Here is a 13,472-nt window from a genome sequence, read left to right as displayed (position 1 = left end):
ATGGTGGAGAAAGGGTTATCTGAAATGGGAGGAACATCGTATGGATGTGCCTCACCAGTGCCCGCAGTGGCGTGAGGTGGCTGACAGATGTTTGCGGTGTATATTTGTACACACAGGAGTGTTTTTAGTATTCTCCTATGTGGTTCCGTTCAGCTGGATGCAGGTTTCTGCATTCACTAAGTGTTTTGCAAATGTGAAATTCACATTACACTCAAATTATCCCCTATTATGTCAATAGAGTTGGAACAGATTTACACTTTCAATACAATAAACACAGAACTGACTGTATTTTCTCCTTCTGCTAGAAGTGATGCTCATCTGGGGCATGGGTGCGCAAAGTCTCTGGGGTTTCATTGCTTCAATCAATAAATATTCATAGTATTTGGGCAGTCTGCTAGGCTGTGAGGATGCAACAAGTAAAAACTCATCTCTTCTTTAAGAGGGAAAGAAAAGTAAACATATTGTCAGAGTGCAGGGTGGCCGACTCCTGCTCTAAATCTCTGCCTAGTGCATGTAAAATACAAAGGATGGAGCAGCCAGCTCCAGGAAGGCCATGTGACATGAGAAAAAGGGAAGAGCTTTCCAGGCAGAGGGAGCAGCAAAGGTGCAGAAGCAGGAGATGGCCAGGCCATTTGAGAAGTGCATCGGCTGGGTGCGGTGGCTCACACCTGTAATCCCAGCACTTTGGGAGGCCAAGGCAGGTGGATCACGAGCTCAAGAGATCAAGACCATCCTGGTCAACATGGTGAAACCCCATCTCTACTAAAAATACAAAAAATTAGCTGGGCATGGTGGCACGTGCCTGTAATCCCAGCTACTCAGGAGGCTGAGGCAGGAGAATTGCCTGAACCCAGGAGGCAAAGGTTGTGGTGAGCCGAGATCGCGCCATTGCACTCCAGCCTGGGTAACAAGAGTGAAACTCCGTCTCAAAAAAAAAAAAAGAGAAGCGCATCATGGTTGTGATGAGAGATGATGCAGATAAGACAGACGAGTCACAAAGGCCGAGTTCTGCCAGGCTCAGGTGTTAGGGCTCTTCTGGAAAGCAGTGAGGAGCTATCAGATGTTTCCAAGTAGGGCAGAGGCATGGTATGATTTTGTTTTAGGAAGAAATCCCAGGTTGCAGCAGTGTGAAAACCCTGGAGATGGTGCTGGCACAGGAAGGCAGGGCAAGAATGCTGGCTTCTTGGAACCATGCACCTCGGCCATGCCTTTGACATTCTGACCAGTCATATTGGATAGAAACGAAATGATCTGTGTTTGTCCCATATGCTGTTAGGAATTCAGAAATAACCCAAGACCCATGATGCTGATGCCTAGGAACAGGAGAAAGTAGATGATCTACTCACCAGGGCCTCAGGGATGTCTCTAGACTCCACCTTGGATGGCTTTTGCTGCTGGACACACTTGTTGTGGTTCATAGAGCCAACAGCGGGGATAGAGCCAATTAGTGGCTTGAGCTAGGAAGTGGAAGGTGAATGGCTATCATCTGTCACTGTCATTTTTCCTATAGGTCCTCTGGTGGCTATTAACCTGGCATCTTTGGTTAATCAACATTAAACCAGAGCCCTTGTCATATGTTCACTTTAAGAACTTGTGTTGGTGAAGGAAGAAGGGAAGATGTCGTTCTACTTCTTAATGCTCCCTAGCACAGTGCCTGGCACACAGCAGGTGCCCGATAAAGTGGCACGACCTGAACCTTCCTAAAAATGTCTTCTAAACAAAGATAGTTCCAAAGTAGGAGGAATTGACATGTTTTCAGCAGCTGTTACATGCCCAGGATGATCTGGGTACTTGGACATCCATTAACTCATTCCATTGTCTTCCCAGTGGCCTGACAGGTGGATATTGTTAACCATAAGGAACTGAAGCTCAGGGAGGTTAAGTAACTTCCTCAAGGTCACACAGGTCTTACAGGGTAGAGCCAAGATTTAAACCCAGGTCACCTGGCTCCAGAGCCTACACTTATTTTTGTTCTCACTTCAAGTGCTCTTCTGAGTTTTTGAAATATATGAGGACTGGCCTCTCCTGCCTCTAACAACAGCACCTATTTTTGGTGTACACCTTGTGATGCACTCCCACCCCGCCCCCCATAAGTTGGCTGGTTGATTACAGCCACCCTCTCAGGGGCCAGTGATTGCCACATTCTTGGTAAGAGGAGCATCGTGGGAACAGTTGCAGGTGGATCTGGGGCTGATGAGCAGCCTCCTGCCTGGCTCCCATCACACTGCTGTGACAATGCCCCACCCACCCACAATCGGCAGTCCTCTGGCTTATAGATGAGGAAGCTGGCACTCACCCAAGAAATTGATAGCAGAGCTGAGATTAAAACAGGGATCCCCCAGTTCCCAGCCAGTCCTCTGTCACTTCACCAGAGACTTTTAAAGGAACATTCAGAGGTCTAGGTGCATCTGTCTTTTAACAGAGCAGCTCCACCGTTATGTTTCTTATGTAATAAACTTGTGCTGGGGAGAAAACAAAGTGTGAAAACCACAGCAGCCTTGGGATATGCTGCCTGGATTCTAACAAATGGCTCTTGAGTCTCTCCTGACATGCTCCCTTATAAAGAAGGCTTTTGTTTCCTGCGGAAATCCTTGGTTAATTATTTTTAAATAAATAATTGCGTAGCCTTTGGTAGGGGAGAAGCCTCCCAGTGACCCATATTTGATCATCAGAGGGCTGGCCCTTTTCCGTCAGCCAAATTAAATAGGGTAAATCCAGAGACTGTTTGACTTGAGACTGAATCAATGATGGGGACAGGCTGGGAGGTAGAAACACACCTGACTCCCAGCGTTATCACCTCTCTCTCAGGAGCAGAGCCTCTCGGGGAGGTAAATAGCTGGTTAGGGAGTCAGAGAAAGCAGGAGAAAAACAGGGTGAAGTCCAGTTCCTCCAAAAGAAAGGAGCAAGAGGGCAGTGGCCAGACCTCCCTCCCAAGTTGCTTCCAGGGCAAAGCATCAGTGGTTCTGCCAGGGTAGGATTCTTTGAAAAATGTTCTCTATGGAAAGATAATTCAATTCAATGTTTAGAATCTGTCCTAGGCTATCAAGAATTCTAGAATCTTAGGGCAAATATCTTGGGGTCCATTCCTACTCCAGCTTCCTCCCCACAGTATCCCCACCCACACTTACTATTTATATGGCATTTTGCAAGAAACTGTGTAGATGTTACCTCTAAACCTAAAAGAGCCCTGTTGAAGATGCATTCTCTCTATTTTTCTAGAGGAAACAGAGAGGGAGGGAAAGTAATTTTCCCATGATCACAGGTCTATTAAGAGCAACATTAGGGTTTGAACCTGAGTTGGTTTAGCTGCAGAGTCCATAGCCTTCCCATTTCCCCCTCCTTGATAGAAAATTCTTCCTTTTATTTATGTGAAATCTGCCTCCCTCTTTTCCACTGGATCTAGCTCTGCCTTCAGAGCTCATAAGGCTCAAATCTCTTTCTTCTTCTATGTAACAACACTTTGAACTGTTGGAAGCATCCTGCTGGGAACTGGGTGGCAAATGTGAGTGAAGAAAGAAGACCTCACTTAATCCAATGTGATGGCATCAAGATGGCAGACAGGAGACCTGGGGGCTGCAAATAGGTGCACAGGAGGACAGGGGACTGGGCAGAAGCTGTTGACTTGGGGAACTGGACGCTGTCCCTCCTTTTAATTTCATGGTTCCAGTTCTTTCCAAAAAATGTAGTGCCTTAAACCAATAGCTACCAATTCCAGTGCCATCCCACTGTCACCACTCCCCCACTAGCAGCTCCTCGATTCAAAGAATGGGGAAAATGGCCACTAGAAAAGGTTATAGAGCAAGCATCAAGACAAGTTACACTGCATCAAGCCACTGCATACTCAGACACATTGCTCTTGAAGTCAGAATCCAGCTTGAGCACTTGTTTGTTTTTTCCCTAGCTCTCTTAAGCTCTAGGTCGTGTCAGCCTTGGGTAATATCCTTAGGAAGATCCGAGGAAAACTGGCTTAGGGCTCATCTGGTCTCATCTTGGTAAGCTTCATCTTAATGAATGGGAGGCAGATTATGACACGGATTATGGCAGTGTGCCTGGCCCCTGGGGGAATTTGTAGCCTCCTCTGGAAGGTGAGGCTCTAGCTCGGGCAGAGGATGGGTGGATGAAAGAACAGCAACAGAATCAGTATACAGGGATGGTTCATCTTGGGAAACTGGGCAAAAGAAGACGTGCAGCTAAAGAGTGGGTCTGCTTCTCCAGATTGTTCCATGCCTAGAGTATTTGGTCTCTGCAGTACAGGGTCCTCCAAACCTTTTTGTCAAATCCAAAGCAAAAAACAAAAACATAGTCTTTCTAAGCACTGAGCTTAGGGCAAGAGGCTCCATGTACCCCCAACCTTGTCCTTAGCTATTTCATGGGCACATCAAGCAGGATTTGCACCTGCAAACTGGATGGACCCAGGTTCTTGGCCCTCTTTTGGCTTCCTTCAGTTGCCAAAAGTACTCTGTCCAGTACTTTTCTTTCCTGAGAGCAGACCTCCATGTCAGTGCCTGAGCAAGAGGAAGGGTCAGAACAGTGAGGCTGTAAACACATTTGGTTCTACCCTTCCCTTGCAGAGCCAACTCCAGTGGTTTAATAAACATCCACATCTGTCTGTGTGTGCTGCCTGCCTCACCTCCTGGCAGACGCACCTTTCCCTGTGCCCTGGAAGGCAGCCAAATGGAACCCCACAAAAGGAATGTGAATTCCAGAGCCTAGCTCCTAGATGCAGCCTCATCCCTGTCCTGCTCTGCCTGTGTCCGCGCCCCTGACCTCTTGGGCCTGGCCACAAAGGCGGTACGCAGAGACTGATACCTAAGCTCTTTCAAGGGTTGCTGGACAAGGGCCTCTTCTTTATCACATGGGTCTACTTATACTTTGCAGCACCATGAGAGATGCCAGGGACACATTTCTAGAAGACATTTTGAAGAATAAAAGAAATACTCCAGCCAGCAGGAAGAGAAGGCTAGTCTCAACCCCAAATCCTGAAAGAACTGTGTGGAAGCAATGGCAAACAGAATCCATTCAGTAATTCATTCATTCAACAGAAGTTTACTGAGTGGCTATTCAGTGCCAAGGCACTGGGGATACATCAATGAACAAAACAAAAGAGATAAAAATGTCCTGCCTTCATGGAGCTTACATTCTAGAATTAAATAGAGAACATACCATGCTTACCCTGGAGAAAAGCAGCTGATATTTCTTGTGGGTGGACAGGGAAGGAGAAAAGAACTTTATTTTCTTATCACCCACCCTTGAAAACAAGGGGAGCCGAGTCATCGTTCCAGGACCCTGGTGGCACTAATGTTCCCGATTGGGTTTGTGTTGTTTTGCAGGAGTGCGCTACAGCCAGCAGGGAAACAATGAGGTCACTTCCTCCTCAACAATCAGTCACCATGGCAACAGCGCCATGGTGACCAGCCAGTCGGTTTTACAGCAAGTCTCCCCAGCCAGCCTGGACCCGGGCCACAATCTCCTCTCACCTGATGGTAAAATGGTGAGTACACCTGGGCCATTGTAGCTCTGGAGCTGATAAGATAAGAGGCAAAACAAACACAACTTCTCACAAGGCCTGCCTCAAACAATGAACCATTGTAGCCTCACAGGGGAAAATGGGGGCTGTCCAGAGTTGGAAAGGAGAGGTAGTGCTGGTGACCCAGTCTTTGGCGGGTAGAAGAGGTGTTCGGTTTGAACCCAGCCAATAAATCTGACAGAGTTCTGCTCTCATTTTATTGATTGAATGCCTCATAAAGGAGCAAGCCTGGTGGGACACTGTTTGTTTTGGGGCTGCCAATGACATTTGTGTTGATAAAATGTTCATTCATCCCTTCCCCCAAGGCCTCCAAAGTCAATTTTTTAACCTAGAGAGCACCTCACTTTGACACAGTCTCCCTCTTCCTCCTTACCATCCCCTTGGTACAAACAAGGAGACCCATTAGCAAGTCAGCATGTAGTGGATAGGAGGCGATGGGGAGCAGCTTCTTGAACTGGAACGGTGAAAGACATGGTAGGCCATGACAGCGAAGATCACAGCACAAATGGTAGATGGGGTGGGGCAATGCTTAGGGAGGGAGAAACACCAACTTTGAAGTTACAATTGCCCAGGTTCAAATCCCAGCTCCAGCACTTAATAGCTGTGCAGCCTCGAACAGATTACTCAACTACTTATGATCTCTTTTCCTCATCTATAGAGTGGGTGTGGTAAAAACAGACTTGTTGGAGGCATGAGTGTGATAACATATGAGAAATACTCTGCAGCATTTGGCAAAGGAAATAGTCAATAAATCGCAGTATTGTTGTTGTGTTAATGTCAATATCATTCTCATTAAATGAAGGTTTCTAAATCCATGACCGCAGCCCGACACCCAGAGGCAAGTTGGGCACACTTGGTGAAGAATGGACAACTTGAATTTGAATTTTTTACTTCAAACTAGATTCTAGGCCCAGTGCAGTGGCTCACACCTATAATTCCATCACTTGGCTGTGGCAGGGGGATCACTTGAGGGCTAGAAAGTTTGAAACCAGCCTGGACAACATTGCAAAACACCATCTCTATTTAAAAAAAATACAAAAATTAGCCAGGAGTAGTGGTTTGCACCTGTAATCCCAGCTACTTGGGAGGCTGAGGCAGGAAGCACACTTGAGCCTGGGAGGCGGAGGTTACAGTGAGCCGAGTTCATGCCGCTGTACTCCAGCCTAGGCAACAGAGTAAGACCCTGTCTCAAAAATTATAATTAATAATAATAAATAAGTAAATAAAACAAACTAGGTTCTAATTCGAATTAGGTTCTGATCCTCTAGCAACACAAGTGCAGGAGACAGTGGCTTGTGGGAGAACAGGAGCATTACGACGCTGGCAAGGGTGGAGAATGGAAAGCTCTGTTTTTCAGGGGAGGGAGGAGCCACAGGTTCCTGAATTTCAAACTGAAGGTGGAGCCGTGCACATTCCCAGAGTAGGGGCCAGAATGGGTGAGGGTAGCAGGGTGCAGAGGCCATTTTAGATCTTGACGTGTGTGCTGTGTAGGCAACACAGAGATGGTGAGTCACAGGTGATCAAGTCCCTGGGTCCCTGGAGGAAAAACAAAGTGTGGTTTCTGAAGGGAGCAGTGACCCGGCCAATTCTGGTTTCAGAGGACCTGAGCTGGTCTCCCCGGTCGCACGTAGCCTCTGCAAACAAAGATGAAAGGGCACTCCTGGGGGAGGCATTTTGCAGCCCCCTTCTCCTACTCCCACCTAACCCTTAAGAAAGATTCTTCTCCATATAAAGGACCATTTGTGTCAGTTACCTGTGAGAGGCACAAACAAGTCTTTACGACTTCTCAAGAGTGTCCCAAACAAGTTAGGGTTAAGGTTACCTGGACTTCCCTGGAGAAGGGGGTCTTGCGGAAGAGGTCTTGACTTCTCAGTGTGGAAAAGCCTTCCAAGTCTCAGCTCTTATTGCTTGCAGGTCCTTGGGCATTTCCTGAGCTCTGCCACTCCTCCTCCTAAAAGGCAAGCTGCCTCACCCAGGCCAGGGCTGCTCTCAATGCAGCCTGCAGACACACTTTTTGCTTCCTGTTCTGCTCGACAGTGCTTTCACTGGGCAGTATGTTACTGGATTGATGATTGACCAAGACTGCGCACCTCAACGCTAGCAAACAACTGGAAGCTTGTTTGCAGGGACTTGCTTTTCTCTTGTCTCCAACACCCTAGTGCATACATTATATCACTATCATCGAATGCCCAAATTCAAGAGTCTGTTTTCTTGTTAATATAATAACATGTCCATCATGGATCTTGGACCACCAGGGCAAGAGTGGAGTATGTCTAAAAAGAATGCAGGCGAGGGAATCAGTATGTGCAAGTCTTGGCTCTGTCATCCACCAGCAGTAGGGTGGACAAATTGCTTAACCTCAGTTTCTTCATCTGTAAAATGGGGGACAATGATGCCTATGTCATAGGGTTGATGTGAAGATTGCTTGTGGCACTATTGTTCTTTGGATCAGCCCTCTTCTAGGAATGACAGTCTCTGCATGCTGACTTTCAGTAGGAGATGCCTTGAAATCTTTCCCCAAGGACAGGTTTTGGAAATCAAGCCAATCCATTTGAACTCTCTGTTGTACTGTCTGCCCCTACCCACCCCCTTGCCCAAATGTCATGCATTCACAAAAAACTGGCCAGGTTTAGGGTTGCAGTATGTGCATGCTGAGCCTTTAAAAAAAAAAAAAAAAGAAAGAGGGCTGGGCGCGGTGGCTCACGCCTGTAATCCCAGCACTTTGGGAGGCCGAGGCGGGTGGATCACGAGGTCAAGAGATCAAGACCATCCTGGTCAACATGGTGAAACCCCGCCTCTACTAAAATTACAAAAAAAATTAGCTGGGCATGGTGGCACGTGCCTGTAGTCCCAGCTACTCAGGAGGCTGAGGCAGGAGAATTGCCTGAACCCAGGAGGTGGAGGTTGCGGTGAGCCAAGATCGTGCCATTGCACTCCAACCTGGGTAACAAGAGCGAAACTCTGTCTCAAACAAAAAAAAAAAAAGAAAGAAAGAAAGAAAAAAGAAAAGCACATAGTGGATGCTTTCACAGCATCAAGCAATATAGCCTAATTGTGAAAAACTCAGGCCTTGGTGGCAGATAGCCGGCTTTCAACCCCAATTCTACCACATGAGCACATTTCTTAGCTTCTCTAAACTTCAGTATCCTTAATCTATGAAATAGGGATAATAATGCCAACCTTGTAGATTACAAGCACATAAAGCACCTAGCATAGTGAAGAGACCATGACAGCATTAATATAATTCAGGCTTTCCAAATTATCATGTAAGGATCACCACTGATATCCTTAGCAGTGTCCTAGCTTCCTTCAGTCCAGGAGCCAAACAGAGGTTGTAGCAGGCATGGTGGCTTACGCCTGTAATTCCACTACTTTGGGAGGTGAGGTAGGAGGATTGCTTGAGCCCAAGAGTTCAAGACCAGCTTGGGTAACACAGCAAGACCCTGTCTCTACAAAAAATAAAAAAATTATCCAGGCATGGTGGTGCATGCCTGCTGTCACAGCTACTCCAGAGTTTGAGGTGGGAGGATCGCTTGATTCCAGGAGTTTGAGGCTGCAGTGAGCTGTGATCATGCCACTGCACTCCAGCACTGGTGACAGAGCAAGACCAGTCTCAAAAAAAAAATTTTTTTTAATAATGGTTGCATTTTAGAATGGAAAATAACTTGATCAAGGTTGCCCAAACTTAGTAAGTGGGTAAGATTTAAGCTCCAGCAAAACTTGATTTGAATTCTGGCTTTTTCACTTACAAGTCAAGTGACATAGAAATAGTCTCAACTCTTCTGAAGATCAGTTTCTTAATCTGTAATGTAGGGACTGATAGTAATAATGCCTGCCCTATTTGTGTTATTATCAGTTAAGGACATCAGTGAAAGCACTTTCCAAATTCTAAAGCCACACACATTTAAATTCTTTTTATCATTGGCTTCCACATTTCTCTTACACCATTAACAAAATGCTGAAATGACAGAGAAATTACTATCACTTGGTTGACTTTCTCCAAAGGAACTACATTACCCAGGAGATTCAGTCTGAGGGCAGGTTATGATTTTTTTTTTTTTAATGACTCTGACGTTATGAAAAACAAGTCCGGCAAACAGGCTGGTTCTCTCTTGTTTGATGTGGTCAGAATTCCTTCTTGGTCATGTGAACCCTAACTCATTTCTTGATGCTTATTTTAAAAATACAAACAAACCTGTTTGGTTTTTGCTTTCTTTCTTTTCCAAATTAACCTTGGACGCTATGGGGTTGACCAGAAGGGCAGGGTAGGAGATAGCATCTTACCTGGGTGCTGGTGTGAGACCTGCAGTCTGGAGAGCTCCAGGAGGTGGAAGATGGAAGAAGTAAAGTTGAGTTACTCCGATATCTGGTGTGTCCTAACCCTAAAGCGCCTCTCAGTGTTCCTGAGGCTCTCAAGCATGCCACACCTGGGTTAGTTCAGAATGAGATGGGCCAGTCCTTTCTTAATAATAACTTTAAAAATTACTTTGAGGCTGGATACAGTGGCTCATACCTGTAATCCCAGCACTTTGGGAGGTCGAGGTGGGCACATCACCTGATGTCAGGAGTTCAAGACCAGCCTGGCCAACACAGTAAAATCTCATCTCTACTAAAAATACAAAAATGTGCCAGGCATGGTGACGAGCACGTGTAGTTCCAGCTACTCAGGAGGCTGAAGCAGGAGAATCACTTGAACTTGGGAGGTTGGAGGTTGCAGTGAGCCGAGACCACACCACTGCACTCCAGTCTGGGCAACAGAGCTAGATTCCACCTCAAAAAAAGAAAAAAAAATATTTTGAAACTATAAGTAGTAAACTTATTTATCATGAAAAAGTACACATGTGTATAAAACTGGCAGCACCCTTAAATTATAATTATAGTTAATGGGAAAACATTGGCAACAGTACTGATAACGTCAGAAGCAAAACAAGCACATCCATTATAGCTATTATTGTTTAATACTATAAGCTCTAAGCAATGCAGTAGGACATGTAGACATATCAGTACGAGCAGGGAAAAGACCCTGTTAGCATTAGATCTTGTATTACAATTGCATACTTGGAAAAAAATCAATGAGGAAAAGACACTAATAGGTTTTAATGAAGTGGGTCATGTACCAAGTAAATACACAAAACTCAGTAGCTTTCTCATACTAATCTATCATTAAAATATAATGGTGATTACAATATAGGATTCTTAACCAAAAAAGAAAAAAAAATTTTTGTTATGTGTAATGGAGACATGGAAAAAGTAGAGATACTCTAAAATGGCTATTCTCCCCCAACGCTTAGTAAATTCTGAAGCTGCCTAGTAACTCAGACAGTCAACAATAGATGTGCCACGAGGGCAGGGAGCATTGTCTGTTTTACTTACTGCTCTATCCTCAGCACCTAGAATAGTGTCTGTCCCACATGAGACACTTAATAATTATGTATTTTTTTCTTTTTTCATAGAAATGGGATTTCACCATGTTGCCTAGGGTGGTCTTAAACTCCTGAGCTCAGGCAGTCCTCCTGCCTTGGCTTCCCAAAGTGCTGGGATTACAGGCATGAACCACTGCACCCAGCCAATAATTGTTATGGAGTGAATGAAGGAATGAATTTGAGAACTAGCCAGGCCAAGGAATCGCTAAGTCACATCGTGTTGGAAACTGCTCTTTGTAGTCCACGTCCATCCATGTTTCTCTTGTTTTTTCTCTCCCTCAGATCTCAGTCTCAGGAGGAGGTTTGCCCCCGGTCAGCACCTTGACGAATATCCACAGCCTCTCCCACCATAATCCCCAGCAATCTCAAAACCTCATCATGACACCCCTCTCTGGAGTCATGGCAATTGCACAAAGTAAGTTCTGTTCTTGGTCAGAAAACTTGGGGTCAGGGAGAAGAAAAATGGGAAGCAAATTAATATGGTGAAAAATAACTATAGGTCTTCAAACTCACCCACAACTTGTAGATTTGGTTTAACTTCTTTAGTTTCTCATCTGTCTCCTTAAATCTGATATTTGGATTGGTTAGCCTAAAATAAGAGAGAATTATGAAATGGATTTAGATCCTGGTCACAGTTTAGCAGCTGTGCATCCTGGGTCAAATCACTGAACCTTTAGGAGATTCACTGTCCTCATCTATAAAATAGGTTGTTGAAGTGATCAAATGACAGTAAATATGACCATGCTTGTAAATCTCTAAAGCACGAATATGTATAATAGTGTATACTTAGGCCAGGCGCGGTGGCTCACGCCTGTAATCCCAAGCACTTTGGGAGGCCAAGGTGGCTGGATCACAAGGTCAAGAGATCGAGACCATCCTGGTCAACATGGTGAAACCCCGTCTCTACTAAAAATACAAAAAATTAGCTGGGCATGGTGGCGCATGCCTGTAATCCCAGCTACTCAGGAGGCTGAGGCAGGAGAATTGCCTGAACCCAGGAGGCAGAGGTTGCAGTGAGCCGAGATCACGCCATTGCACTCCAGTCTGGGTAACAAGAGCAAAACTCCGTCTCAAAAAAAAAAAAATAGTGTATACTTTGTCTTGAGTTCATTTCTATCACTAAGTAGGTGGTAGGTTTTTTAGGAGGTTCTTTATGTTTGGTGACGATGCAGTAAGAATGACAGGCTTCCTTCTAAACAGGGAATTTTGTGTGATGTATGAAACCTCCTTGGCCAGCAGAGAAAATATGCCAAGGGAGGACCCGGAAGCTGTCTTTGTATCTGAGAGCTTTGAAAACTTTAAGGAGAAATAGGTTGTTTTGGCACATGCCTGAAGACAGGGAGATAGATCAGGTCCCTCCAACTCTAGGAGGCTCATATTTGACAGCAAGCCTGTGGCCTCCCATAGATGGGCCATCCCGAGGCATGAGAAAACTGAAGTGAACTGTGGGTGTGGATGTCTCTTTGAGAGTTTTCATGTCGATGAGTATTCAGCATATTTTCAGCTTCACCATGACAGCTCAGGCCAAGTCATTGTTTCTCAAAACCATCCTTGTGACCCTTGGACGTATTACTGGGACGTCTTGGGAGAGATCTAAGGGTAGCACATCGGTCAGCTTTCTTTCAACCTTGTGTCACCCCATTGTCCTCTTGACCTTGCTCATGGTGTCTAGGGCCCATGTTGGCCACCTCTTTGTTTTGTTTCTGCCCTTTCTTTCCTTCCTCTTCTCTCCCTAAATCAGCTCTAACTAGCGTTGGAACTTGGATTCTCACTTCCGAAGAGAATGACTTATGCATCCTTTGAGGTCAGAACAGGATGGAGGCAAACAAATTTATTGAATGAATATATGTGGCTCTCACTCTATCCTTAGCTTCTTGGAAATTGCCACACAGTGCATTTATTTTGGCATAAGGAAAATGGGAATGGAGAAGCATTTAGAGGATTCAGAATATAAATGATCATTTTAAATGTACTGCCTTTTGACTGGGCCCTCTGGTATATGGAATATAGTAATTATACTAATATCAGAGTTTGGATTGAGAATGAGATAAGATACCTAAAACCAGCTTGCCTGCAATTTAGAAGATTTGATTAAAAGCCCCATGGGGAAGATATTCCACTTCCTTATTTCTACAACCAAAATAATAAACTGTCCCACTTACCTTCTTTCTTCCCATGCTAAGCTTTCACTGCCATATAGTTTTATATATATATATATATATACACACACATATATATACACACACACATATATATATTCCCTCAGGCACTATCTGAATTAAAATTTTGCCTGGGGCTAGTCTATATTTTTCCGTTTTGTTCCTCCTAATTTCCTCTACTTATATTTCTCTTTCATCTCACAACGATCCTTAATTTCCTAATCTCCTGTTTAGACAGGGTACACCAGAGTGCACACTGACTTTAGAAGGAGGGTCGTGTGTGTACATATCTGTGTGCACTTGGGGTAAACAGAGCATGAGGAATGGTGACAATCACCAGAAAACTGCTGAGAATACACTACA

At 45.0% G+C, this 13,472-nt stretch overlaps 1 protein-coding gene and 1 long non-coding RNA gene across 6 annotated transcripts in view; one reads left to right on the top strand and one right to left on the bottom strand.

The window, feature by feature from the left end:
- The window catches only part of HNF1B (HNF1 homeobox B), a 60,891-nt gene that overhangs the window by 30,630 nt on the left and 16,789 nt on the right, over positions 1-13,472 (top strand). For all 5 annotated transcript variants that reach the window (XM_035300788.3, XM_035300786.3, XM_035300790.3 and 2 more), the window contains exons 5-6: positions 5,331-5,491; positions 11,233-11,365. In XM_035300788.3, coding sequence (XP_035156679.2) covers positions 5,331-5,491; positions 11,233-11,365 — 294 coding nt within the window. The remainder of the gene's footprint in view (positions 1-5,330; positions 5,492-11,232; positions 11,366-13,472) is intronic.
- Positions 5,034-7,523, bottom strand: LOC144582637 (uncharacterized). Its single transcript, XR_013535734.1, has 2 exons — positions 7,350-7,523; positions 5,034-7,161 (listed from the first exon to the last, which is right to left on the bottom strand). It is a non-coding gene; the product is annotated as an uncharacterized LOC144582637 (long non-coding RNA).

Source organism: Callithrix jacchus, chromosome 5 (genome assembly GCF_049354715.1).
Source record: "Callithrix jacchus isolate 240 chromosome 5, calJac240_pri, whole genome shotgun sequence".
NCBI classification, from domain to species: domain Eukaryota; kingdom Metazoa; phylum Chordata; class Mammalia; order Primates; family Cebidae; genus Callithrix; species Callithrix jacchus.
The sequence above is the reverse complement of the archived record's forward strand: the minus strand, read 5'-3'. Positions and strand labels throughout refer to the sequence as shown.